This window comes from Puntigrus tetrazona, chromosome 22, assembly GCF_018831695.1.
Source record: "Puntigrus tetrazona isolate hp1 chromosome 22, ASM1883169v1, whole genome shotgun sequence".
In the NCBI taxonomy this organism is placed as follows: Eukaryota; Metazoa; Chordata; class Actinopteri; order Cypriniformes; family Cyprinidae; genus Puntigrus; species Puntigrus tetrazona.
Window position 1 is genome coordinate 7,516,957 of NC_056720.1, and position 26,966 is coordinate 7,543,922.

Here is a 26,966-nt window from a genome sequence, read left to right on the forward strand (position 1 = left end):
AGACTTTGTCACTAATTAACTATCAACCAGCAAAACATATATAAATATTATAAAAATGCATGAGAGCAATAAGAACACAATGAAAAATTACTTTAAGATCTCTCCGACACAATGTTAAATAATGAAAAAATATACAAATATACAGTTATCTGGTATTTACCATGAAACTGTAACAGAACATTATAATAATAGCAGTTAGGCTTTTATTAAACAAAAAAATCTGTATTTCCTTTAATTTAATTAATAATGAGCAATGAGGAAAAAGGTAAATGCCTAACTCGAAAAAATGAAAAATGAAAAAAAGCAATTATGTGTACAATTTATGTATACAAATATGACTCCAGTTTCTCATATATGAATTAATAATGTAAAACTGTATAATATTTTTAGAATTGCATAAAATAACAGTTGACTCAAAATTAATAACGCTGTAATTTCTCATTATCAGGTCTTTCCAAAATGGTATAATATTTTCATCTGTGAAACACAAAAAATACTGTGGAGATGGTGATTGTCATGGTCTAGCTCCACAAAGCTAAATCTGAGTCAATTAGTAATTCATGTGAGTTATTCATTCTTCTGAATCAATTTGATTGTTTAAATGAGAAACAGACTTCTTGTCAGCAAATTCTTGTCTTCTTGCTCTTTAATATAAATCTGGTGCTCATGAGATAATGTTTTAGTTATGATCAGACACAAAATGGCAATCAATAATAATAATAAAACACTTGTTGTACTTTGATAAACTTTATTTATTCCCAACATTTCTGAACTTAAACACCAGAAAGCATCCTCATGTCTATTCATCTACAGGCACAATACATATTTAGTTATTCCTCATCTTCAGCATGCATACAGCTTGTTGATCCTCAGGATGTCGATGTTGGACAGTCCCTGTCTCTGTCCGATTTCCACCGTATCATCAGGAATGGGAGTGATGGTTTCCAGGCCGGGCTGGATGGAGAAGGCTGTTCTTCCATAGTGCATGACGGAGCCGTAGTCGTATGGAGTGTTCTGGTTGTTGGTGTTTTGTTTCTGGAAGTTGTAGGCCTGTTCAGGAGAGATGTTCTGAAAGTTGATCTTGACGTACTGGTCACGATCGCTCCTGGTGTGTTCATGGTAGAAGCCCAGGGCATGATTGAGCTCATGCTGAACGATGCCGTGATACACACAGCCTTGTCTGTTGAGGGAGACCACCTGTTTACCACCAGTTCTGCCAAGAGAAGAGTAGCACCTGAGAGCAGAGAGAAAATAAAGGGGTTAAATTAATTATTTTTTGGACTCAGATTTGTTAACTGTCTTTTGTTAAAACTGTATGACTGTTCTCACCCATCTTTGTTCTCAATGCTGATGTAGTCGGTCTGAGTTGATCTGGCCACAAAGCGGATGCAGGTTTTGGAGTGAAAGGTGGACATGGCGTTCGTAATCACTGATTTGTCATAAGAGGCTGCAAACAAAAAGACCCACAGGTTTAAAATGAGGTCTACATGAATCAGAGATATGTTCAATGATTAAAGAAGATTGACTCACAGTATTCACTGCTCACTATGTAAGGGACCTCCACTATGTTGTTAGAGTTTTTCTTCCAGAAACAGTTGTTGTTAAAGCAGTAGAGAGCATTTCTGGTTTTGGGAAACACTAGATCTCCTTCAATCAGGACTTCAGAAGATCCTGCATTTTAAGAGAAACATACTTAATTAAATAAATGAGCATATTTATAAACTTGACCACATTATTTTTTTGAAACCCATTCATGATTTCACAGAAAAGTGTCTGACCATTGTTGGTCTCCAAAATCTTTGTAGTGATGTCCACAGTTTCAGGCTCGGACACAAACACTCCTTGATCCTGGAGACAGAAACAGAGATATTTAAAACAACTATGTTGAAGAACACTAATAATTTAAGAGAGAGACTAGACCAGATCTTACGATGAGAGGAGATGCCTGTGAGACGCCAAACAGCAGCAGCAGAATGGAGAGGGAGGCTCTTGTGTCCATGTCGTCTCAGTGTGTAGAGATGTTCAGGATGCTCTTGTGCTGAGTTTTGGTGTCTCTGTGCTGTCAGACCTGGGCTTTATATTCACCTGAGTAGGTGGGTCTGCTGGAGGATTATGGGTAGGGTCTTAGTGTCAAGAGACTAATGTGTTTAACTAAAAGGAGGAAAATCTAAGCTTATTTGTTAGTCCAAATCCTTGCAGAAACAGACAATAACCCAAGTTTACATTATATATTGGTTTTAACACTAAAGCAGACATGCTGTAGTTTTTTGCTTTCTTAGTGTTTCTTAGTAACATACAAGGAAGATGCACAGATGTTCAAGCACTGAAAAAAGAAAATAAACAAAAATACCTTCAGTCCAATTATTTTAATTTATTGTTCAGATGCTTTGTAATATTTGGACTAAATGGTTTTCATCTTTAAATTGACATATTTACCTTAAGCTGCTTTCCAGATGCTCACCCTTATTTCTAATGTAGATTTGATCTAAACTAAACTCTTTGATTATTAAGGTATGTCTTGATGTAGAGCTCCTATTTCAGTCATTTGAACTAATGACCTTTTAAGTGGACATACATTTAAATAATAAATCAATAATAATAATAATAAAACAAAACCTTAGATACTCTGTGAAATGCAATAAAATCAGGATTGTTAATTGTCTTAGACCTTTATTTAATTGACGAAAGTACAAAGAATAGATACCCAATGTTTTCACTGACCAAATGAATGATAAAGGCACACATCTCTATGAAATCTCAATTTATGCCCCCTTGTTGATTCTGCATGTTCCCATTGTTCTTGGCGACAAAAAACTCAACGTGCATTTTTTTCCCCCAGAAACAAGTTGAAACATGGATTCAGCACAGCACACATTTCAACTGTCTTTTTGGTCCTGTTTACGACTGATATTAACATGGGTTTTGGTTAATCCAAACACCTGTGGACAATGCTAAGCACAGGTGTAAACAGGGTCTAAATTGTTTTTAGCTTGTTCACTTCCAAACACATCCAGAGGTGGTTGAAAACGCATTTCATCGGATTGCTGTTGTAGTCTAAGTGTGTGTGTGGTTGAACTACTGAAGACCACCTTCTCTCCGCCTGCTAGGCCAAATATGTCACCAATGTAGGATGTGTTGCTGGGAAGCTTTCTTTTCAAACGGAGTTTAAACTTTGCCAAGTTGAACTACAAAGTTTGTTTAACTGGCTTAAGACCACAACGTTTGGTGAGGTCTTGTGGTTGCTCACCGTGTCTTTTTTCGTCATCTCATTTTGAAAGTATACGACAGTTGTATGAGCTTATTTTGTCTTCTGCATCAAAATGATTAAAAAAGGCCTATACGTAAATATGCACAGCACGTCGTGGTGCATCTTCGTTTTATAGCAACACACAAACAGCTGGACTCTGACCTAATATTAATGTGCATTGACATTTAACCGTGTGTTTAACCCATCCACTGTAGTCCTGACGAAAGCAGAGAAATCAGCCCCTCAAAGAAATCAGGACAGAAGTGGTCGAAAATGAACAAAAGAGGGTGAACACCAGATGTAGATGGGAATGTATCTCCTTTGCCAACTTATAACTGGATCCATGAAAACACATGATGATACCAGTTGCAAACAGGGCCTTTGACTATCTAAGATGAGCTCTGGCCAAGACAACCTGGTGGCATCACAGCATAGAAATGATGTGTAGCTTTCTCCTGAAATGCAGGTGAAGACTGTGTTAAGTTTTTCAAAGTACCCCTGAACCAAGGTGGCCATATTTAACACCTCTGCATGACAGTTTATTATGCGATGTCATCTGAGGATTCAAAGGTCAAGCACATTCACCTTAGGTTTTCTGCCTTGCCCTACACAGTCACTAGATTCCCTGAATATTTTAAAAATATTAGGTGAAAGACCTCAATTCCAAGTGATTTTGTAAAGAGATATGAGATTTTCAATCAGTTTGACACAAAGCCATGAGCCATGACAAAACTTTGCTTGCAGAGGCTCCCTTTGTTACCCAGACATAACCTCACCTATTACCAGTTCACCTGCTTATTTAAGACTGTTTCAAAATAGTTTTATTTATATTTTTTAGAACTTTTTCGTATTTATTTTGCTTCTGTCCCAACATTGTAGTGTGCCGCAGACATCAACACCAAAATTGGTTTATATTTTCAGAACGCATTGAAGTTTTTTTTGTACATTTGTCAATTAAATAAAAAGTAAAAAAATCAGTTACGTTGTGTTTTACAAATCATCTCAATGCTGCAACAAGTGCTCCAACCAATCTACCTGTATAGGTTGTTTATACAAAGGTTTTTAATTACCCTGAGATCAGTGTAAAAAGTCCACAAAGCACACATTTTGATTGGTAATGACGTTTCATGACGACAGACGCAACATGACACACTCATTATTTTTACACCCACTAGAGGGTGCTTAACTTAAAAACAATTTTTATTGGAGCACAGGCTGCAATTAAAGTTGCAAATATGTGATTCATGTGCATTTTTCAAAGCTTCTGAATCAGTCTGATTGTTTATGAGAAAAAAAGATTAATTTAAATTGTACTTCATTCTGGCACTCATGAGAAAATGAATTGAGAAAATGATTTATGATCAGACACAAAACTGCAAATAATCTAATTAAGTTGTTTTGTATGCTGATTAATTTTATTCCAGCATTTCAGAACATGTACATCACCAGAAAGCAAAGACCATCATGACTATTCATCTACAGAAACCTGATAAATATTAAATTATTCCTCATCTTCAGCATGCATACAGCTTGTTGATCCTCAGGATGTCAATGTTGGACAGTCCCTTTCTCTGTCCAATTGCCACCTTCCCATCAGGAATGGGAGTGATGGTTTCCAGGCCGGGCTGGATGGAGAAGGCTGTTCTTCCATAGTGCATGACAGAGCCGTAGTCGTATGGAGTGTTCTGGTTGTTGGTGTTTTGTTTCTGGAAGTTGTGGGCCTGTTCAGGAGAGATGTTCTCAAAGTTGATCTTGACGTACTGGTCACGATCGCTCCTGGTGTGTTCATGGTAGAAGCCCAGGGCATGATTGAGCTCATGCTGAACGATGCCGTGATACACACAGCCTTGTCTGTAGAGGGAGACCACCTGTTTACCACCAGTTCTGCCAAGAGAAGAGTAGCACCTGAGAGCAGAGGAAAGAAGGGTTAAATATAAACAGCATTTTGGACTATGGCCAGTTAAATGTGTTTTTTTTTAACATATATTTTGTGATTGTTCTCACCCAGCTTTGTTTTCAATACTGATGTAGTCAGTTTCAGTTGATCTGGCCACAAAGCGGATGCAGGTTTTGTTGTGGAAAGTGGATATGGCATTTTCCATAATTAATTTGTCATTAGCAGCTGTAAACAAAAATCCCCTGAGGTTTAAAATGATATCAACATGAATGATAGATGTTCAATAATTGAAGGAGATTGGCTCACAGTATTCACTGCTCACTATGTAAGGGACCTCCACTATGTTGTTAGAGTTTTTCTTCCAAAAACACTTGTTGCTCAAGCAGTTGAGAGCATTTCTTGTTTTGGGAAACACTAGATCTCCTTCAATCAAGACTTCAGAAGATCCTGCATTTCAGGTGCAACACATTGATGAAACAACACAACATATTTATAAACTCTGATCACTTTTTTAGAAATGTTACCCACTGCTTGCTTTATAGAAATCTACAAGGTGCCTAACCATTGTTGGTCTCCAAAATCCTTGTAGTGATGTCCACTGTTTCAGGCTCAGACACAAACACTGCTTCATACCTTTTCCCCTGTAGCCAGAAACAGAGATGTTTCAAACGAGTCATTTAAAGAACTCTGCTGATTTAAAAGATAGACTTGATAAGTTCTTACCATGAGAGGAGATGCCTGTGAGACACCAAACAGCAGCAGCAGAATGGAGAAGGAGGTTCTTGTGTCCATGTCGTCTCAGTGTGTAGAGATGTTCAGGATGCTCTTGTGCTGAGTTTTGGTGTCTCTGTGCTGTCAGACCTGGGCTTTATATTCACCTGAGTAGGTGGGTCTACATGAGGATTATGGTAGGGTCTTAGTGTCCAGAGACTAATGTGTGTAACGAAAAGGAGGACACTCTGAGTACACATTTGTTAATCCTTGCAGAAACAGAAAATACGTATAAATTATAAAAATTTTTGACTTGAAAACTAAAATTAACATGCTGTACCCAAAACAGTACAACACAAGGTGGACCCACAGAACTTTAAGCACTGGAAAACAAAACTATTTCCATTGCAGTGGAACTGTATATATTTATTTATCTAGTTCAGGTATTTTAGTGAGTAATTTGAATCCTTTATAATAATTGGATTAAATGTTTCTTTGGTCCTCACTGCATCGACATTTTCTAATCTTTAACTCTTGTTGTTCTTCTGAATATCACTCTTAAGTCTAATGCAGATTTTGTAAAGCTAAACTAAACATTCTAAAGGATTTAAATTTAAAATGTTTATTTTTTTAGGTAGTCTTTTTATTACAGTCAGTTGTACTAATGACTTTTCTAGATCTGTGTACATAATGCTTAGCTTCACTAAAGAGTAGTGTTGGTATTGAGAAGATGTTATTGCTCATGTTGAAATACTTTTTCTTTTTCTATTTTTATTTTCTTCAGCATATGAGTGTGTCATAATTATCGATAAATAATTTTTAAAAATCCATATCATGCATTATTCATCTGACACTTTCAAATTAAACTGAAGCAAAAACCCTCAGTATTATACTTTTCTGTTAAAAAAATGTGTTCTTTTAGTTTGTTCAATGAATAATTGAAACAATAAAAACAATTGTCTGTTGTTTAGTAGCCAAATATTAATAAACATGTAATACATCAAATCTTTTATAGTTACATAAAAGGAATTGTTTTCACAAAATAAAATTTCTCACCCACACATCTTTCCAAAATGTTATGACATTTTTATCTGTGAAACACAAGGATAAAAGAATGGTGTTTATGACTGTTAAGAAACACGTAGAATAGTTAGTATTTTTTTTTTTTTTTTGTGTGCATGATTTCAAGTGTGATTAATTAATTAAGTTGTTTTTGTGAAAAACAAAATGTAATAGAAGTTGTACTGTTTTAAAAATCATGCCAAGTTCAATATGAATTGGCGCTCACGAGAAACCTTTGTTTAGTTTATATAAGTGCAGCAAAGTTATAATACTACTGCATATTAGTAGAAAAAGAACCTGCTCAAAAACCTTACTTGTTCTAGAGTCTGTGATTAATGTGAAAACAAAGAATTCAGAATTGCCATTTTCCACACCATTTTTCAATAAAAGTGGATTTATAAATGTAACTTTGATCAAAATCAACTGCAAACAATACAAACAAGTTGTTTTGTACTTTGATTGACTTTATTTTTTCTCAACACAACCACACTTTTCAGAACTGAAAGACAGTAAGACCCTCAAGACTATTCATCTACAATACATTTTGAATTATTCCTCATCTTCAGCATGCATACAGCTTGTTGATCCTCAGGATGTCGATGTTGGACAGTCCCTGTCTCTGTCCGATTTCCACCGTATCATCAGGAATGGGAGTGATGGTTTCCAGTCCGGGCTGGATGGAGAAGGCTGTTCTTCCATAGTGCATGACGGAGCCGTAGTCGTATGGAGTGTTCTGGTTGTTGGTGTTTTGTTTCTGGAAGTTGTAGGCCATATCAGGAGAGATGTTCTCAAAGTTGATCTTGACATACTGGTCACGATCGCTCCTGGTTTGCTCGTGGTAGAAGCCCAGGGCATGATTGAGCTCATGCTGAACGATGCCGTGATACACACAGCCTTGTCTGTTGAGGGAGACCACCTGTTTACCACCAGTTCTGCCAAGAGAAGAGTAGCACCTGAGAGCAGAGGGGAAATAAAGGAGTTATGGAATTTTTTTGGACTTTGGACAAAGGATTGCAAAATTGTTGTTGTTAAAACTGTATGACTATTCTCACCCATCTTTGTTCTCAATGCTGATGTAGTCGTTCTGAGTTGATCTGGCCACAAAGCGGATGCAGGTTTTGGAGTGAAAGGTGGACATGGCATTCGTAATCACTGATTTGTCATAAGAGGCTACAAACAAAAAGACTCACAGGTTTAAAATGACATCTACTTAAGTCATAGATATGTTCAATCATTGAAGGAGATTGACTCACAGTATTCACTGCTCACTATGTAAGGGACCTCCACTATGTTGTTAGAGTTTTTCTTCCAGAAACAGTTGTTGTTAAAGCAGTAGAGAGCATTTCTGGTTTTAGGAAACACTAGATCTCCTTCAATCAGGACTTCAGAAGATCCTGCATTTAAAGCACAAACATACACATTAAAAACACACTGATTAAACAACTGACCATATTTATAAACTTGACCACATTATTTTTTTGAAACCCATTCATGATTTCACAGAAATGTACAAAGTGCCTGACCATTGTTGGTCTCCAAAATCTTTGTAGTGATGTCCACAGTTTCAGGCTCGGACACAAACACTCCTTGATCCTGGAGACAGAAACAGAGATATTTAAAACAACTATGTTGAAGAACGCTAATAATTTAAGAGAGAGACTAGACCAGATCTTACGATGAGAGGAGATGCCTGTGAGACACCAAACAGCAGCAGCAGAATGGAGAGGGAGGTTCTTGTGTCCATGTCGTCTCAGTGTGTAGAGATGTTCAGGATGCTCTTGTGCTGAGCTTTGGTGTCTCTGTGCTGTCAGACCTGGATTTTATACTTAACTGAGTAGATGGGTTTGCTGGAGAATTATGGGTAGGGTCTTAGTGTCAAGAGACTGATGTGTGTAACTAAAGGGAGGAAAATCTAACCTCATTTGTTAGTTCAAAATCCATGTCATTTGTTAATCCAGAAACAGACACTAACCTAACTTTACATTATTTACATTATTTACTGGTTTTAAAACTAAAGTAGGACGTGCTGTAGTTTTTTTGCATGTGTTCTAAAATATTAGCATACAAGGAGGGTCCATAGCACTTTGAGCACTGAAAATAAAATAATAATTGTTGTTTGGATGCTTTATTATAATTGGACTAAATGTTTCTTTGATCCTTCAGATGTTGGTTCTACAGATGCTCACGCTTATCATTGTTGTGGATTTTCTTGATCTAAATAAATACTGTAATGATTTAGTAATTTGAAAGTCAGTTTATGTAAAGTCTAAGAGTGTTCTTGCCAGTTTCATCAGGTTTAAGAATATTCTCATCAATCAAGTAATGCCCACAGAGCCCACTTCTGAACACTTCCCATGTTGGCCACAAAGGCAATTCTAACTGCTCTCATTCAGCCCATATGGCTGAGGAGACCATTTCTGAATTTCCTGTTTTGCCCTAAGTGGCTGTCCCTGAGTGGCCTGCTCTCATCATTTTGGCCATGGAGATCATTCCAGAGGCTCTCTCCCAGCTTGTAGTGCCACAGAGGCCATCTCCGAGCATCCCGTTCCTCTTAGTGATGGCCAAGGAGGCCTTTTCTGAGACTCTTACCAGCCTACTGAGGTCCACAGAGGAGATTCTCTTACTGGAGCCACCAATTCTGGAGTCCCTAATCATGAGCCCTCAGAGTCCACTCCAGTCCAGGAGCTCCCTGAGTCTGCTCCGGAGGAAATAGTTCCTGATTCCATTCCAGAGAGAGCAGTTCCCGGGTTTGTTAATGAGGATGTTATTTTTAAGCCTAGTCAAAGGCCCCCTTCTGTGAAACAGAACCTTGGCCTGTCCTAAACCCCTGGAACATTCTCAAAGAAACCTGTTGACAATCACCCTGCCTTCAAGTTTTCCCTCCAGGTCCCTGACAAATACTCTAACAAATGATTTGAAAGTTCTATTTCTTAAGGTACACTTTTCATTACAGTTGTACTTGATTTCTCTAGATATACGAAAGATATGTCTAAATAATACTTCGTTTCATAAAAGGCTGGTATTCTAAAAGGTATTACTGCTCAAACTGATAGTTGTATATATTCAAAAAAAATTGTTTTCATGTGCTATAATATGTGTGTTGGTACCTTTCTAGGAAATTACTAGAGGTATATAATGTTCAAGTACATTTTTTTTTAGAAATTTTTGTTGTTGTTGGCTTAAATATGCATGCATGTTTTACTTGGTCAGCAAAAAAAATAATCATGATAATTCTGGGAAGACTGCATATTGTGACAAAAGCTTTGTTGAAACATTCCTGTACATCACTGTTTTGATGCACTTAAAATCTGTGTCAATTTCAGAATCAGAATGAAAAAGAGTTTTATTGTTTTTATAAGTGTACTTAAACACACAAGGAATTTATCTTGGTCACAGGAGTTTCCAGTGCATAGATAGGGTGGCAAGTGACAACAAAATAAACAAGCAATATAAAATAAAAAAGTAAAACAAAATACAATAAAGATAGTTTATTTTATGTATAGCCATGTTATGTGCAAATTATGCCAGGGAATGTGGATTCTCAAGAATTTGTTAAATTTAAAAATCATTTCCAATTTCCCTCCCTTTAGTTACACACATTAGTCTCTGGACACTAAGACCCTACCATAATCCTCCAGCAGACCCACCTACTCAGGTGAATATAAAGCCCAGGTCTGACAGCACAGAGACACCAAAACTCAGCACAAGAGCATCCTGAACATCTCTACACACTGAGACGACATGGACACAAGAACCTCCCTCTCCATTCTGCTGCTGCTGTTTGGTGTCTCACAGGCATCTCCTCTCATCGTAAGATCCTGTCTAGTCTCTCCCTTAAATTATTCTTATTATGTTCTTCAAAATAGTTTTAAATATCTCTGTTTCTGTCTCCAGGATCAAGGAGTGTTTGTGTCCGAGCCTGAAACTGTGGACATCACTACAAAGATTTTGGAGACCAACAATGGTCAGACACTTTTCTGTGAAATCATGAATGGGTTTCAAAAAAGTAATGTGGTCAAGTTTATAAACATGTTCATTTATTTAATTAAGTATGTTTCTCTTAAAATGCAGGATCTTCTGAAGTCCTGATTGAAGGAGATCTAATGTTTCCCAAAACCAGAAATGCTCTCTACTGCTTTAACAACAACTGTTTCTGGAAGAAAAACTCTAACAACATAGTGGAGGTCCCTTACATAGTGAGCAGTGAATACTGTGAGTCAATCTCCATCAATGATTGAACATATCTATGACTTAAGTAGATGTCATTTTAAACCTGTGGGTCTTTTTGTTTGCAGCCTCTTATGACAAATCAGTGATTACGAACGCCATGTCCACCTTTCACTCCAAAACATGCATCCGCTTTGTGGCCAGATCAACTCAGACCGACTACATCAGTATTGAGAACAAAGATGGGTGAGAACAGTCATACAGTTTTAACAAAAGACAGTTAACAAATCTGAGTGCAAAAAATAATTCATATAACCCCTTTATTTCCTCTCTGCTCTCAGGTGCTACTCTTCTCTTGGCAGAACTGGTGGTAAACAGGTGGTCTCCCTCAACAGACAAGGCTGTGTGTATACCGGCATCGTTCAGCATGAGCTCAATCATGCCCTGGGCTTCTACCATGAACACACCAGGAGTGATCGTGACCAGTACGTCAAGATCAACTTTCAGAACATCTCTCCTGAACAGGCCTACAACTTCCAGAAACAAAACACCAACAACCAGAACACTCCATACGACTACGGCTCCGTCATGCACTATGGAAGAACAGCCTTCTCCATCCAGCCCGGCCTGGAAACCATCACTCCCATTCCTGATGATACGGTGGAAATCGGACAGAGACAGGGACTGTCCAACATCGACATCCTGAGGATCAACAAGCTGTATGCATGCTGAAGATGTGGAATAACTAAATATGTATTGTGCCTGTAGATGAATAGACATGAGGATGCTTTCTGGTGTTTAAGTTTGGAAATGTTGGGAATAAATAAAGTTTATCAAAGTATAACAAGTGTTTTATTATTATTATTGTTTGCCATTTTGTGTCTGATCATAACTAAAACATTATCTCATGAGCACCAGATTTATATTAAAGAGCAAGAAGACAAGAATTTGCTGACAAGAAGTCTGTTTCTCATTTAAACAATCAAATTGATTCAGAAGAATGAATAACTCACATGAATTACTAATTGACTCAGATTTAGCTTTGTGGAGCTAGACCATGACAATCACCATCTCCACAGTATTTTTTGTGTTTCACAGATGAAAATATTATACCATTTTGGAAAGACCTGATAATGAGAAAATACAGCGTAATTAATTTTGAGTCAACTGTTATTTTATGCAATTCTAAAAATATTATACAGTTTTACATTATTAATTCATATATGAGAAACTGGAGTCATATTTGTATACATAAATTGTACACATAATTGCTTTTTTTTTTCATTTTTTCGAGTTAGGCATTTACCTTTTTCCTCATTGCTCATTATTAATTAAATTAAAGGGAATACAGATTTTTTTGTTTAATAAAAGCCTAACTGCTATTATTATAAAGTTCTGTTACAGTTTCATGGTAAATACCAGATGACTGTATATTTGTATATTTTTTCATTATTTAACATTGTGTCGGAGAGATCTTAAAGTAATTTTTCATTGTGTTCTCATTGCTCTTATGCAGTTTTATAATATTTACATATGTTTTGCTGTTTGATAGTTAATTAATGACTAAGTCTTTAAAAAACATAAATTAGAAATGTTTCACTAATGTTAGCTAATTTTTAGAATTGTTTGTGCAAATGTCTAGTTTTTAATCTTTCAACTTTTTTTGTTGTATTATCTTGTCTATCTATTTATTAATCATCTACTGAGGTAAGAATTAGTTTTATATAAATGGTATGTTAAAGTTAGTACGAGAGGGAATGTGTATATAAGACTGATGTCACTAGTAGCAGGAGAAACAAGTAGATAATCAGCAATTACTGATTCTGTCATTATGGGTTTAAAACAATGAAATAAACCCTTATTGTTGAGTCATGATGATTTCCCTACACCATCTCAACTCCGAGAACCTTTGTTTTACTGAGATCCTTTACAAAAGTCAATCACACTCATATACTGGAGCAAAAAGAAAAAATAATGAAGCTACAACCATTGAGCAATAAAGGTTTTAATAATACCATTTTTTAAGCCCCACCAGCGTTTTTTTTCTAAATAAAATAATATTTAGACAGATCTCCTTTCTAGAGATGTCAGTAACTGACTGTAATGGAAAGTCAACTCAAGAAAATTTCAGAGTATTTAATTTAGACCGAGAAAAGCCACAGCAGACATGAGGGTGAACATCTGAAAAACCAGAGAAACAATTATTGCAATTATTATTATGTATTCAAACAAATTATTAAAATAAGTTAAAGAACAAAAAAATACAGTTCCTCTCAAATGTGAAGTTTATTTTGTTTTTTTTGCAGTTTTCAAAGTTCTGTGGATCATCTTTGTGTGCTACTGTTTTGGGACACTAAGAAACCAAAACTACAGCAGATCTACTTTAGTGTTAAAACCAATAAATAATGTAAACGTAGGGTAGTGTCTGTTTCTGCAAGGATTTGGACTAACAAATGAGCTTAGATTTTCCTCCCTTTAGTTACACACATTAGTCTCTGGACACTAAGACCCTACCCATAATCCTCCAGCAGACCCACCTACTCAGGTGAATATAAAGCCCAGGTCTGACAGCACAGAGACACCAAAACTCAGCACAAGAGCATCCTGAACATCTCTACACACTGAGACGACATGGACACAAGAACCTCCTTCTCCATTCTGTTGCTGCTGTTTGGCGTCTCACAGGCATCTCCTCTCATCGTAAGATCTGGTCTAGTCTCTCTCTTAAATTATTAGCGTTCTTCAACATAGTTGTTTTAAATATCTCTGTTTCTGTCTCCAGGATCAAGGAGTGTTTTTGTCCGAGCCTGAAACTGTGGACATCACTACAAAGATTTTGGAGACCAACAATGGTCAGGCACTTTGTACATTTCTGTGAAATCATGAATGGGTTTCAAAAAAATAATGTGGTCAAGTTTATAAATATGTTCATTTATTTAATTAAGTATGTTTCTCTTAAAATGCAGGATCTTCTGAAGTCCTGATTGAAGGAGATCTAATGTTTCCCAAAACCAGAAATGCTCTCTACTGCTTTAACAACAACTGTTTCTGGAAGAAAAACTCTAACAACATAGTGGAGGTCCCTTACATAGTGAGCAGTGAATACTGTGAGTCAATCCCCTTCAATGATTGAACATATCTATGATTCATGTAGACCTCATTTTAAACCTGTGGGTCTTTTTGTTTGCAGCCTCTTATGACAAATCAGTGATTACGAACGCCATGTCCACCTTTCACTCCAAAACCTGCATCCGCTTTGTGGCCAGATCAACTCAGACCGACTACATCAGTATTGAGAACAAAGATGGGTGAGAACAGTCATACAGTTTTAACAAAAGACAGTTAACAAATCTGAGTGCAAAAAATAATTAATATAACCCCTTTATTTCCTCTCTGCTCTCAGGTGCTACTCTTCTCTTGGCAGAACTGGTGGTAAACAGGTGGTCTCCCTCAACAGACAAGGCTGTGTGTATCACGGCATCGTTCAGCATGAGCTCAATCATGCCCTGGGCTTCTACCATGAACACACCAGGAGTGATCGTGACCAGTACGTCAAGATCAACTTTCAGAACATCTCTCCTGAACAGGCCTACAACTTCCAGAAACAAAACACCAACAACCAGAACACTCCATACGACTACGGCTCCGTCATGCACTATGGAAGAACAGCCTTCTCCATCCAGCCCGGCCTGGAAACCATCACTCCCATTCCTGATGATACGGTGGAAATCGGACAGAGACAGGGACTGTCCAACATCGACATCCTGAGGATCAACAAGCTGTACGCATGCTGAAGATGTGGAATAATTCAATATGACGAGTCTTTTCCTTCTGGTGGCATTCGAATATGTAATTGTGTTGGTGACAAATAAAGTTAAAATACAATACAACTTTAGTTTATATTGTCTGTGTTTTTTTATTATCGAAAGGGGTTTATTTTGCAGTAACCACAAGTCACAAATAAAAGAAAATTGAACAAATAATGATTTAAATCATCAAAATGTCAGAGTGAAGTCCTGCCCGTGTAGTTTTAAAGTGTAAAAGTGATATATTTCGCATAAACTACAAAATATAAATGGCAAGAAAATGTAAAAAAAAAATATGTTTGCGAGTAGACTCCATTGAACTTTGTGCTATTATGGTTTGCCCTTGGCGATGAAGAAATCACACCCCTCATTACAATGGTATGACCAGCATCGGGTTTAAGAATCACTGTCAGCAAGAAGGGGTGATCTGTTTTTAAACTTCAGCTTAAGTAGTAACTCGAGCAAATTGGTAACTGTTTTTATATGTTTTAACTTCTTAACTTTTAGAATAGTAAAATTCATAGTTTTAAACGTGCACTTCGCTTGATTTTATCAACCTACCGCCTCTTTAACCTCCTCACTCCCCTATAATGGACGCATCCATTGATTTTTTTCTGTTCTTCTTCCGCGCATGCGCAGTAACCTCTTGCCATCCGGGAGGGTTTTGTGTGTCGGGTTCGGACCTACCATTGTCTTGCTTTGTTCTTGGGTTCAAAAAGCCGTTTTTTATCTGCATTAATTTCGGTAAGTGCTCCAAAAATTTTTATATACATATAATAAGCGCATACGTCTCATTTTTGCGTTTTTGTAAACCCGTGTTTTTGAAGGATGGCCGTTTTCGGGCTCACGTTTGTGATCAGCTGTTTAAATCATGATGGCGGAGCTCGCGACATGACGGCAGTTAAATAAAAACAATAAAATGTTTAGTCCTCCTTATTTTTTTTATTCACATCCTCTATTAACTTTCAGCATCGCCCTCATTTTGTTTCTAAACGTTTTTAAATCGTGATTTTTAAAGGTGGTGTTTTAGACCACATTCGGACCGGTTAGGCCTCATTTTAGCTGGTTAGCCTTAGCTCGAGACCGGCGCGTGTGTTGCAGCTCAGCCCTATATTAGTTAAATTCAGTTAAATATTTAAATACAGCAGTACATCCATACAAAACATGACTAGGTTTTATGAGAATTTTTAACTTGTGTATCATTTGCTCACGAGACAAACTGACTTTGGTTAATTACTACAGGTTCAACTGGATCTTCAATTAAACCGGTTTATTAAACGTTTAAGTCGTTTATATAGTTTTGGGGCGTTATTTTGCGACCTTTTTTTAATAATTATCTTGTTGATGGCTTTTGAAATGTCCTGCCGCTTCTACATGTGGTTTCTTTGTGCTCCTCAGTGATATATCAGAACATGGATGTGTTCACTAATATTTTCTTTAATTTCCCAGGTGTCTTTTATGAATAATCAAAAGCAGCAAAAGCCAACGCTTACCGGCCAGCGTTTTAAAACTCGGAAAAGAGGTATGCACACCAAGGAACTTTTTTTTTTTTTTTTTTTTTTTTTTTTTTTTTTTTTTTTTAAATACCAATGTTTGAAAGCGGTGCCTCCCATGTTAAACTTTCTCTTTGTTTCCTCTCAGATGAAAAGGAGAGATTTGACCCTTCTCAGTTTCAAGAAAGTATTGTTCAAGGCTTGAACCAAACTGGCACAGATTTGGAAGCAGTTGCAAAGTTCCTCGATGCCTCCGGCGCCAAGCTTGACTACCGCCGGTATGCTGAGACACTCTTCGACATCCTGGTGGCTGGAGGAATGCTGGGTAAGCACTTAATTTTTATATATGTATATGTGTATATGTATGTATGTATGTGCATGTGTCTACAATTTTCTTAGTTTTACTGAAGTGTTTTTACCCATTTAATTTTTGCTAAAGTTTATACGTAATGTAGCTTAATTTTACTAAATATTTGCACTTAGACACATGGTGTTAAATTAATTTACAATTTTTTTTTTTGGTATTTAACACTTCTTGGCATAGGTAAAACTTAACATAATTACAACTCTTCAATAAACTCTTAATTTGCTGCTTGTTAATAGTAGGGTAGTTGAGTTTGTGTATATAGGATTGGGGATGTAGAATAATGCGTTAAAATTTGCTTATTTAGCTCTAATAAATGGATAATGTTCTAGTAATATGCATAAGCAGCTAAAGGGTGTAACTGTCAAAGTTACCATAGTTTGTATTGTATACATGTAACCTTCTATACTACTGCTGACAAGTGTTTTCCAAGAGAACATTAAACGGAATAAAGAGCAAGCGATTACAATTTATTAAAGTAGACGTACTTGTCAGTTTTAAAGGTCATGCTGTAAAGGGAAATCTAGCTTTGCTTAAAAAATCCTCGAAACAAGACCAAGTTTTTATTTTTTTTCGTAAACTAACTAGAGGCTCAAGTTTCTTGTATTTTTAGCAATATTATGTTGGTCTTTAAAAACCATTAACAAACCATACTCTGTTCTAAATTACTAGTGTAGCTATAAGTTATTCAAAGTTGACAAAACCCAACAACACTGGGTACTTGTTTATCTGGAATTAAAGACAAATCCATAAAAATACCTACATTCTTTACATAGGCAGCCACACTAATTGGCCTATCAATCTACTTATGAATTCCTTGCAGAAGAGCGTCCAAAAACCGCACACACGGTCTTGTTCTGATTTAGATGTACTAAACTGCACTCATTCCTCGGTCTCACGTAAATACTGAGCAAATGCATCCAAGTAAAGAGTTTGATGCAGATGACACTCCGTTATATTGTGTAGAGATGATTCATATTCTTGCAATTTCAAGAAATGGAGCTTAAAAGGGTACATGAGAATAAGATTGGCCTGAGAATGTAGCCCTGTGGTACACCACAGCATCCTTTAGCTGAGGAAGAGCACAGATTTCCAATGCAAATCGAGAATCTGTCCTCTTTAGTTTTTTTTTTTTTTTTTTAATGATTTAAACCAGTCTAAAGCTATAATACAACATCCAAATGGATCAAACAGTCAGTGGTATAGTGTACGTCTAATAACTTTACTATCATTCATTTATATTGTGAGTAACTTTTCCTAAATGGTTTTGCTAATTTCAGCACATCTATACATTCATTTACACTTTGTGGTGATTTAAGTGTATTTGCTGAATTTTCTACTAGTATTTATAAAGTGTACATTTGCTTCCAACTTCTTATAATAGCCCCAGGAGGGACTTTATCTGATGACATGACCCGTACTGAGTACTGCCTCTTTACGGCAAGTGAAGACCTGGAGACCATGCAGGCTTACGCTCAGGTATTTTGTAATTGTATGCTACCTGACCGGCAAATGGTCTCATTTTGGAGCTTGTTCTGAATTAATCTCTCAGTGGTGGGTGCTTTTCTTTTTTTTTTTTGGTACTAGCTGACTTCCTATTTTCATGTCTAAACATGTTTGTGTTGTAGGTTTTTAACAAGCTGATCAGGCGTTACAAGTACCTGGAGAAAGGGTTTGAAGAGGAGATCAAGAAGGTAAGCAAAGTGGTTGATCTAGGGATTACACCATATTTGTTAGTCAAAGTCTGTCGTTGAGCATCTGGAAAGTCCCATGGTGGTTTTTTTTTTTTTTTTTTTTCCCTCCAGCTGCTGCTGTTTTTAAAAGGGTTCACCGAGTCGGAGAGGAATAAATTGGCCATGCTTACTGGAATCCTGCTGGCCAATGGCAATATATCAGCCTCCATCCTCAGCAGCCTCTTTAATGAGAACTTGGTCAAGGAAGGTAATGACAGACCTTTTTAATGGCTCTAGACTAGCCGCAACGCTTTGAGTGAAGAAACTGTGACTGACTCGTCATCTGGCTTATTGCAGGGGTGTCTGCCGCCTTCGCTGTGAAACTGTTCAAATCTTGGATCAACGAAAAAGACATCAACTCAGTTGCTGCTAGCCTGCGTAAAGTTGGCATGGACAACAGGCTGATGGTAAACTTGGGATGAAACGCTTAAATTTTCTAAAGCACTCAAAATGCAGCTTAGTCGGCGTAATCAGTTGTAATAGTAATTCGTTAACAAACAGAATACCTGGTCAATACGGTTCTTGTCACACACGACCCAATGATTTCAGCAAAGCAAAAAAAGATGGACTGAATTTTGGAATTAAGTTTAAAAATGGACTATAGCCTTTAGTTTGCTATATGGACTAGTATCTTTAAAATATTTAGCTGCAGAACTCCTAAATCCTAAATGTCCTGCTAGACCGTGTGGATGGATGGATGGCAGAGTTGTGCAGTTTTGTTTACTACATTCACTGAACTCGCTGTGATTTCAGCATTTCAATGGAGGCATAAATGCGTAAACCCCTTCAGAACTGCTCAGTCACTTCACATGTTTGTATCATTTCTCTTGCGTAAAACCGGGTCATAACCTTTTACATTTTGTAAGTATAAGATTTCACGGCAACCTGTCAGAAAAGGTTAGTTTAGACATTGTGAAATGGAAATGTTGTCTTGGCATAACTAAAATCAAGCTGAAATTTAACTGTCAGCAACAGTGGCTAAACTAATTTTAGGAATATAAATTTTACAAATCTCTTCAAAGCCTCGACTGTTGAACTTCTCTTGCCACAATCTTTTTTTTTTTCTTGTTTTTCTTCTCCTCTCTCTTCTTGCTTATGTTGATGTAACCTGTTCTTTCTTTTGCCCAAAACAGGAGCTGTTCCCTGCCAACAAGCGTAGCTGCGAACACTTTTCAAAATACTTCACCGATGCTGGGCTGAAAGAGCTCTCGGACTTTGCTCGCAACCAGCAGTCCATTGGTGCACGCAAAGAGCTTCAAAAAGAACTGCAAGAGCAGATGTCCCGCGGCGAGACCCTCAAAGATGTGAGTTTCTGCCCTGTCTGGATGGAACAATTAAGCATCAATTTAGAACAGTTAAACAATTTTTATTTTATTTTTTCTCTCTTCTCCACATAGATCATTGCCTATGTTCGTGAAGAGATGAAGAAAACGAGCATCTCTGAGCAGACAATGATTGGCATCGTGTGGACCAGTGTCATGAGCTCCGTCGAGTGGAATAAAAAGGAGGAGCTCGTCACAGAGCAAGCCATCAAACACTTGAAGGTATCTTTTGCTACTGGAAGTTGTAATGATCTCCATCATGCTTTTATCAAATTGCTGGAGGTAAATGTTTTTTTTTTTTTGCAGCAATACAGCCCACTGCTGAAGGCCTTCACCTCCCAGGGCCTGTCTGAGCTCACCCTCCTGCTGAAAATCCAGGAGTACTGCTATGACAACATCCACTTCATGAAGGCCTTCCAGAAGATTGTGGTGCTTCTTTACAAAGGTGTGTCTTCAATAGCTGGTCTTTTAGAAATTATGCAGCCAAGGCTTGGCTCACTGTGGTAGTTTTTGTATAAATGTTACCTAGCCTGTGCAATGCTGTACAGGGGTTATGTCCGGTTAAAGTGTTCTGATGATGAATTTTTGTCTCGTCTGTAGCTGATGTTTTGAGTGAGGAGGTAATTTTGAAGTGGTACACAGAAGCCCACATGGCCAAAGGAAAGAGTGTCTTCCTCGAGCAGATGAAGAAGTTTGTAGAATGGCTGAAGAACGCTGAGGAGGGTAAGCGTGTTTTTATTTTATTTTCTTTGTCCTTTTTGATTAGGAACCATTTTAATTAGTTTTTCTTCACCCCCCCTCCAGAGTCTGAATCTGAGGAAGAGGAGGGAGACTAAAACACCATGTCAGCAGAATGTTTTGTTACAGAAGTGCTTGTCGGGTTTTTTTTTTTTTTTTTTTTTCTTTTTTTTTTTTTTTTTTTTTTTTTTTTTTGATTCTACCTCTTTTTTTTTTTTCTCAAAACCATAACATTTAGATGTCATTTAAGGGCTTTATAACAAATGGTTAATTTTAACAGATTTTTCTAATATTAAGGTTTACACTTTAAAATAGCACAAAAGTTGTGGTCAACCTTTGTAATGATTTACTCACTCAAGGAACTTTTAAGTGTTGACACAGTTTGGACATCTTAAATTATTGTTATAATGATTCCTTTATGAATTGACATTCCATTGATTTAGATCAGGCTGCCTTTTTTGCTTTTAAGACGCCCTTTTCTATGGTATTGATGCCTTCATGCCCTGTCATGATCAGTGTCCACAAAGGGGGGGAAACGGTCACCATGTCTCATCGTGATGTTATTGCCAAAGGGTTAAGTCCTTCTCCCATGACATCATCAGCGTTCTGTTCCCTGCCTATGAAACTGTACAGCGCTGAAAACAAATTGCTGATCACCCTGTAAAGACCCTTAAATGACTCCCAACCTCTTCTATGATGTATCTCCCATCTTATTTGTCACAGATTTCTTTAATCTGAATAACTAATTGACTTTTTTTAAGAAATAAAGACCTAGAAGTATATGCTTTGTGTGCTTTATTTTCTCAGACGTGCTATTTTTCTGATTATTGCAAATTCAGACTTGTCCACCATTTTAAAATCGCATGGAATGTGACTTCCACTAGGGGGCACCTCAAAACCAGAGATTAAATACTTTCAGAACATTTTTCAAAAATAATTTAATGGTTTGAAAGTCATGAGTGCAGACATTTTTTTTCTTGTACAAAAATACTTGCTTACATAGCAGCTTGTTGTTTGGCATTGTGCAAAAGACCACTTTTCGAAAGAGCGGATAATTCAAGTATTAGAAAACGACAGGCTTGTTTTAAAGGTAGGCCATGTTACTATGTGTTTTGACCTTAAATTTTAATGTTAAAGTGCAAATATTTACAAAAGATTTACAAAAGCCTTGCCATATTACAGTATTTCCAGTACATTGTGGTACTTCCATTGCACCTTTTTTTACATCTGTATTGAAGAAAAAAAAAAAAAGGAAGAGTCATTCTACACCATCTGCAGATTCAGACAAACCTGTAAGCTGAAGTTATTTGTGCAAGAGATGCAGGTAAACATTTTGGATACAAAAAAAAATGGTACATCTTGATGTTAAATACAAAAATAGTTCTACCTTTTAAACATTCACCCTGCAGGTGTAGTATCTGAAAATTGTAATCACGGTACATGTTAGGCTCAAATTTGTTATTCCTACTTGCTACGTTAATGTAAACAATAAAACAAGGTTCAGCAGATGCTGTTTTAGTGGTGCGCTTGAGATTAGCACATGCTCTATAACCTTTACCCTAGACCTTAGTCAACATGAAATGCACCAATCTGAGCAAGACCTGTCAAACTTTCTGAAATCGAACTGACATGTTTAAATCGAGCAATTAGCAACAGCTAGTGAAACTTCCATCTACTCCTTTAAAACACAAATGTCTCATGTTCTTGGTTTCATTTGGTGCATATCAGTGGACAAAAAGCCATGTTGACATATGAATAAATACAGCTTTGTGCAATCATGTATAGTAGAGTTATTGATTGCATAATCGCACTCTAACATTAACAACAGTAACGTCTTAAAATGCATGCAATGCAACAAGCTTCTATTTTGATGTTGGTGAGCGTGAGCTGAACTTGTTTAAATGGCCTTCTTTCACACAAGAATCTGGTGTTTCATGATTCAGAAGCGCAAGCATGCCGTTTGTTGTTACAGGGTGACCCCAACGTACCCTTTTCAGAACGTACCCTCTGCAAGGGTCTGCACTACTAATCTACATTCTATGCAACATTGTTACCTCTGTGTGTTCTCTGAATGTGACCGCAACGCTATAAAACTTTTGGGGTCAGGGTCATAACCCATGGCTCGTGTTAAGGATCATGTACCTTGACCAACAACAGTTCCCAAGACATAAGATGTTCTCACTACAAAATATTTCCACCTATAAAATTCAGTCATGTGCTACTTGAACTTTCTAATAAATATTAAGCATGCTTTGCCTAACCCAAATTATCATGCTGAGGTTAGAATCTTGTTTACAGTCTCCCGAGAGCCATGTTGGGATCGTGGTCCCGTCGTAGATGTGGAGACAAGAGGGAGGGGATGAGATTTTTACCCACCGTAGTACTGACAGCGACCACTGCAAACCGCAAGGTTTCAATTACCATCATGTGACGTGCAAGAGGCAGACACAAGACTGTTTTTTAAGGCGAGGGATGGTGTAGCTTACTATATCTGATACTGAAATAGCCTCCCACCAGGTGCAACTTTACACATATTATCCGGTTACATTAACCAAAACAGTGATAAAGTGAACACGCATGCAGAAAAAGTGCAGATTTGTTTCTCTTCTTGTTGCTCGTTTTGTCTGTCCTCAAGAGATTAAAACAAAAACAAAAAAAAGTTAGATAAAATGTTTTGTCTCTGTGCAAGGCGAAGTCTCTTTACATGTAAACATTCAGAAGTTGAGAGCCCCTACGTAGCAGTGGTCATTCGGGAGAACTTCTGCCGTCACGCAGTTGTGTGCTTTTCCCCATCTCTAAGCTGCAGAAGTACATGATAATTGAAAGGTGTTAGAATTCGCACCTGCACAACGATCGGTTTACAATTCTGTGAAACACATAAGCATGCATTTTTGAAAACCTAAGAGCGCAATTTAGGAAAAGGTACCTCTGGCAAGTAATATGAAATTTGGCTTGCCAATACCTTACCAAATTTGTCACAGTTTCTGGAAACTAACCTTCACAGTCTCAACAGGTGGCAGTTAATAGTGTCAAGGACTCACCAATTTCCTCTGGTTACTCAAGCAGAAGGTGCATATGGGTCGAACCGGTGGAGTTTTGAGGTTGGTGTTGCCTTGTAAGATGTTGTGATATTTCAGACACGGTTGCCCGTCCATGCAGTCCTCCCCTAGCAGAAGCACGTTGGCCAAGTGTGAAATGTAGCTTGATGCCAATCGCAGGGTCTCGATTTTTGACAACTTCCTGTCGGCCGGCTCCGTAGGGATGAGGGTACGCAGAGCCGTGAAGGCAGTGTTGACACTATGTGTGCGGTCTCGCTCCCGAGCATTAGCTGCCTGGCGTTGTTTGCTCACCCCTGCGAGTCTACGACCCCCTCTGCGTCTCCCCGCCTCCCTGTGGCCCCGCGTGGGGCTCCCTGCTCCGGTGGATTTCTCAGAGCTTTCGCTGCCACTGTCGAGCTCATCAGGGTCGGAGGGCAAGCTCTGGGTATCGTGTGGAAGATGCTCGTGCTCCCCTGCGGTGGACTTCATGGCGTGCAGAGACAGACTGGTAGTTGTGGGTAGTCCATGGCGTAGATGCTGGCTGCCCATGGTACTTTAAGCTGAGTGAAAATAGCAGCCGGGGGGCAGCTGCGTCTGATCCGGTATCCAGAGATCTTCCGTGGCCCCGTGGCACTTCAGCATGCCATTTCTTGAATGACTGATCCCTTTCTGGATTTGTCCGCCACCATGTGGCTGTGGAAAAGGATGGACAGGTGGAGTTGGGGGGCCACCTGTCATGCCCCAAAGAAGGAGGACGTTTGAAGATATATAAATAAGTGCACGCACTAATACAAGTTCAGGGATTTTGGTGTTTTTTATACCTTTGGCCTATAACATTCGAGTACCAGGTCTGCTGGCTGACCTTGTGCAGGTCAACAGGAAGCCAGGACGGTGATCTTTCCTACCTTCCCTAAGACGACTTTTGTTTTTGTATCTTCGTTCTGGTCCATTCATCCCTTGCTCCTGTTATTGTTTGCTCAACATTTCATCGTCTCTATGACTTATGAAGTCTTTGTATGTTATATACTTTGTATACAGCAGCTAAACAACCTTGTTCTGTTTGACCCGGCGCTAAATTTAGCTCTGAAAAGTTTACAGACAGATACTGTTGTCGTTGCCTGTAAAATTCGTATCACATGGGCTCCAGGTCCAAAAGGAGAGAGACACAGCTGCATATAGGGGGCAGTGTTTCTAATATGTAATTCAGAACACCTGTTTGACATGAAAATAACTGTGAAGAAAGTTCTTGGAAAAGACTTTAAGCCTGACATAAACTGCACAATTTTTGCCTGTTCCAAATGAAAGATTGGCATAGTGAAACAACTGTGGCCAATCAGAAATCGCTGCAATTGTTTCAAGATACCAGCCTTTTGTTAAAATTGATGAATCCTCAAGGTGTAACATTTGTATTCTGAAGTCTTCTAAAAGAAAATCTGTTTCTAGTTTTAACATCGACACCACCACAAGAAGCATGTAAGCCGTATTTAAATCGGTTCAATTCTTTTCTCCAGACGCTTTAGTTAATGTTAGCATGTAACGCTTGACATTCAGCGTTGTATAAAAGCGCTCTCTTATTACTCATTCTGTTCCTCTCATTAATGCCATGTCTGACTGAACAGCCCAGGTGTGTTCCTGTTTCTCACACACATACAGTGGTTCACCTTTAGAGGCCGTAAAAAAATCAGTTGGTGTTCACCATACCCATATTACATTTGCTGCTTTGTTGCGTGTTAGTTTAGGCAGTGGTTAAAAGTTCTGGTTTATTTATTCAGTGTAGTTACACAAAAATTGATGGTTCCCTTAGACTGAATCATATGATACCATATCTTTTTCAATATTCACCACTAGATGTCAGTAGCACACCACTGGAGATTGTTGTTCCTTTTCATATGGCAAGAAGCACAAGTCTAATAATTGACAAGAATATAAGTGAACTAATTAGGCATGAAAACTCAAAAAACACTGTTACCATAGTAAAGGTACCAATGTGAAACCTGACAGCAATCAAATATTAATGTATGGAATTTATCATTGCTTCACTGAAACGCACTGAAAAATTATTATCGGCACCCTTTCAGCCAGTTGTCCAAAATTAATTATTTAGATATGTTCACATGACAGCTCTTCACTAATTTGATTAACCCTTTAAGCTCTTCCTGAAGACCTAAATTACAATACTCGCATTCTTAAAGTTCACGTGTGGATGTTAACACGTGCTGCGTTCCTCAATGAGCTGCTCGTGGCACAAACATACGCTCCAACGGGCTGTTTATCCTGACAGCGTCGCCTCTAATCTTAAAGAGTGCCTGCTGGGATGCAAAACAAAGACGCCATTACAATCCTCAGCGAGTTTGTTTGGCACTTAAATTTGCAGGTGAAAGCTCCTGGTAAGTTTCGCAAGTCAGGCATTGGCTTATAGGGACGGTTTCCTAGATACCCGCCAAGCAGAGCATGAAACAATTTATATTTTCGTTGAATGCTTTTGCGTTTCCAGGTTTACATAGACGATATGACATAGTTTACAATCCAGTTCCAGTCGAACGGAAATGCCAATTAGCGTTTTAAGGCCTGGTTTCCAGTGGAGCAAGATTATAAAGCTCTGTGCGCACCTTTTAAGCACCTGTTTTAAAGCTCTATTGGAAAGACTGTGATTAGATTCCCAAATTAGAACAATTTCAAAGCCTCAACAAAAAATGCTGAATTTCTGGCAGCTTTCTCTCGGGTTTTGGAGTGCATTTAAATACAGGTCATTATATAAAGGACACCCCGTTTACCTACACATAGATTCGCACACTTTAAAACCAACTAATCCATTTTGAAACCATGCCATAAAACATAATCCAACTGCTAAGGGCAATTGCAAATCATGTCTGTGAGATGCTGAACCATTAGCATCTTGTTATGCAGTGCATTTTCACATTCCTCGACATATATTAACACTTAATGTTACACTTTTTCAAGACATAAAACATCATCGCCATGGAATTATAAGGTTCTATTTACACATTCCTATTCTGTGACATCTTATTTACATTATGTGATGTCTCTTTTGTAAGCTGTGTACATTTTGTTTTACTTTTTAATGCTAACCTAGTTATCTTATGCCATGTTAACCTTTTGTATTGCATTTAAATAAAGAACAGGTCCTTAAAATTATGACGTGAATGAACTAATGGCCTCATTTTTTATTAGTATTATTTATTTATTTTCACATTGTAATGTAGATATGAAACTATGTTAATTGGTTACGATATTGGTTATCTTGGGAAAAAAAAAACTACAATAATTTGAGAGGTCCATAGTCTATGTCAACCAGAAAAGGAAAAAAAAAAAGAAATGCATTCACAGATGAATTATTCACAATAAAATCAAAAACGTATTTAAGTGG

General features: G+C 37.7%; 7 protein-coding genes across 8 annotated transcripts; 3 read left to right on the forward strand and 4 right to left on the reverse strand.

Annotated features, from left to right (window-relative positions):
• Nucleotides 1-843: 843 nt before the first annotated feature.
• LOC122327121 (hatching enzyme 1.2-like) lies at nucleotides 844-1,999 on the reverse strand. The gene is made up of 5 exons (XM_043222302.1): nucleotides 1,921-1,999; nucleotides 1,779-1,841; nucleotides 1,531-1,671; nucleotides 1,330-1,447; nucleotides 844-1,234 (listed from the first exon to the last, which is right to left on the reverse strand). Exons 1-5 carry the CDS (start codon nucleotides 1,997-1,999, stop codon nucleotides 844-846), a joined length of 792 nt encoding a protein of 263 aa, XP_043078237.1.
• Nucleotides 2,000-4,761: 2,762 nt separating this feature from the next.
• LOC122327123 (hatching enzyme 1.2-like) lies at nucleotides 4,762-5,936 on the reverse strand. The gene is made up of 5 exons (XM_043222303.1): nucleotides 5,868-5,936; nucleotides 5,707-5,785; nucleotides 5,451-5,591; nucleotides 5,252-5,369; nucleotides 4,762-5,152 (listed from the first exon to the last, which is right to left on the reverse strand). The coding sequence occupies exons 1-5, from the start codon at nucleotides 5,934-5,936 to the stop codon at nucleotides 4,762-4,764; spliced, it is 798 nt and encodes a 265-aa protein (XP_043078238.1).
• Nucleotides 5,937-7,479: 1,543 nt separating this feature from the next.
• On the reverse strand, nucleotides 7,480-8,661 carry LOC122327064 (hatching enzyme 1.2-like). The gene is made up of 5 exons (XM_043222240.1): nucleotides 8,583-8,661; nucleotides 8,441-8,503; nucleotides 8,171-8,311; nucleotides 7,970-8,087; nucleotides 7,480-7,870 (listed from the first exon to the last, which is right to left on the reverse strand). The coding sequence occupies exons 1-5, from the start codon at nucleotides 8,659-8,661 to the stop codon at nucleotides 7,480-7,482; spliced, it is 792 nt and encodes a 263-aa protein (XP_043078175.1).
• Nucleotides 8,662-10,658: 1,997 nt separating this feature from the next.
• On the forward strand, nucleotides 10,659-11,816 carry LOC122327066 (hatching enzyme 1.2-like). Its single transcript, XM_043222241.1, has 5 exons — nucleotides 10,659-10,727; nucleotides 10,812-10,881; nucleotides 10,989-11,129; nucleotides 11,213-11,330; nucleotides 11,426-11,816. The coding sequence occupies exons 1-5, from the start codon at nucleotides 10,659-10,661 to the stop codon at nucleotides 11,814-11,816; spliced, it is 789 nt and encodes a 262-aa protein (XP_043078176.1).
• Nucleotides 11,817-13,715: 1,899 nt separating this feature from the next.
• On the forward strand, nucleotides 13,716-14,878 carry LOC122327063 (hatching enzyme 1.2-like). The gene is made up of 5 exons (XM_043222239.1): nucleotides 13,716-13,794; nucleotides 13,874-13,936; nucleotides 14,051-14,191; nucleotides 14,275-14,392; nucleotides 14,488-14,878. The coding sequence occupies exons 1-5, from the start codon at nucleotides 13,716-13,718 to the stop codon at nucleotides 14,876-14,878; spliced, it is 792 nt and encodes a 263-aa protein (XP_043078174.1).
• A 655-nt stretch (nucleotides 14,879-15,533) lies between these two features.
• Nucleotides 15,534-21,322, forward strand: bzw1a (basic leucine zipper and W2 domains 1a). Its single transcript, XM_043223397.1, has 12 exons — nucleotides 15,534-15,634; nucleotides 16,340-16,412; nucleotides 16,532-16,708; nucleotides 18,132-18,226; nucleotides 18,376-18,441; nucleotides 18,553-18,688; nucleotides 18,778-18,887; nucleotides 19,614-19,784; nucleotides 19,878-20,024; nucleotides 20,109-20,247; nucleotides 20,403-20,525; nucleotides 20,607-21,322. The coding sequence occupies exons 2-12, from the start codon at nucleotides 16,349-16,351 to the stop codon at nucleotides 20,636-20,638; spliced, it is 1,260 nt and encodes a 419-aa protein (XP_043079332.1). The 5' UTR covers nucleotides 15,534-15,634; nucleotides 16,340-16,348; the 3' UTR covers nucleotides 20,639-21,322.
• si:ch211-246m6.4 (transcription factor 15) lies at nucleotides 20,681-25,104 on the reverse strand. 2 transcript variants are annotated; one of them, XM_043223399.1, is made up of 3 exons: nucleotides 23,582-25,104; nucleotides 23,276-23,340; nucleotides 20,681-23,164 (listed from the first exon to the last, which is right to left on the reverse strand). In XM_043223399.1, exons 1-2 carry the CDS (start codon nucleotides 24,125-24,127, stop codon nucleotides 23,308-23,310), a joined length of 579 nt encoding a protein of 192 aa, XP_043079334.1. In that variant the 5' UTR covers nucleotides 24,128-25,104; the 3' UTR covers nucleotides 20,681-23,164; nucleotides 23,276-23,307. The 2 variants fall into 2 exon arrangements, with proteins under 2 accessions (XP_043079334.1, XP_043079333.1); XM_043223398.1 differs by having other exon boundaries at nucleotides 20,681-23,340; nucleotides 23,582-25,100.
• Between the last annotated feature and the right edge of the window lie 1,862 nt (nucleotides 25,105-26,966).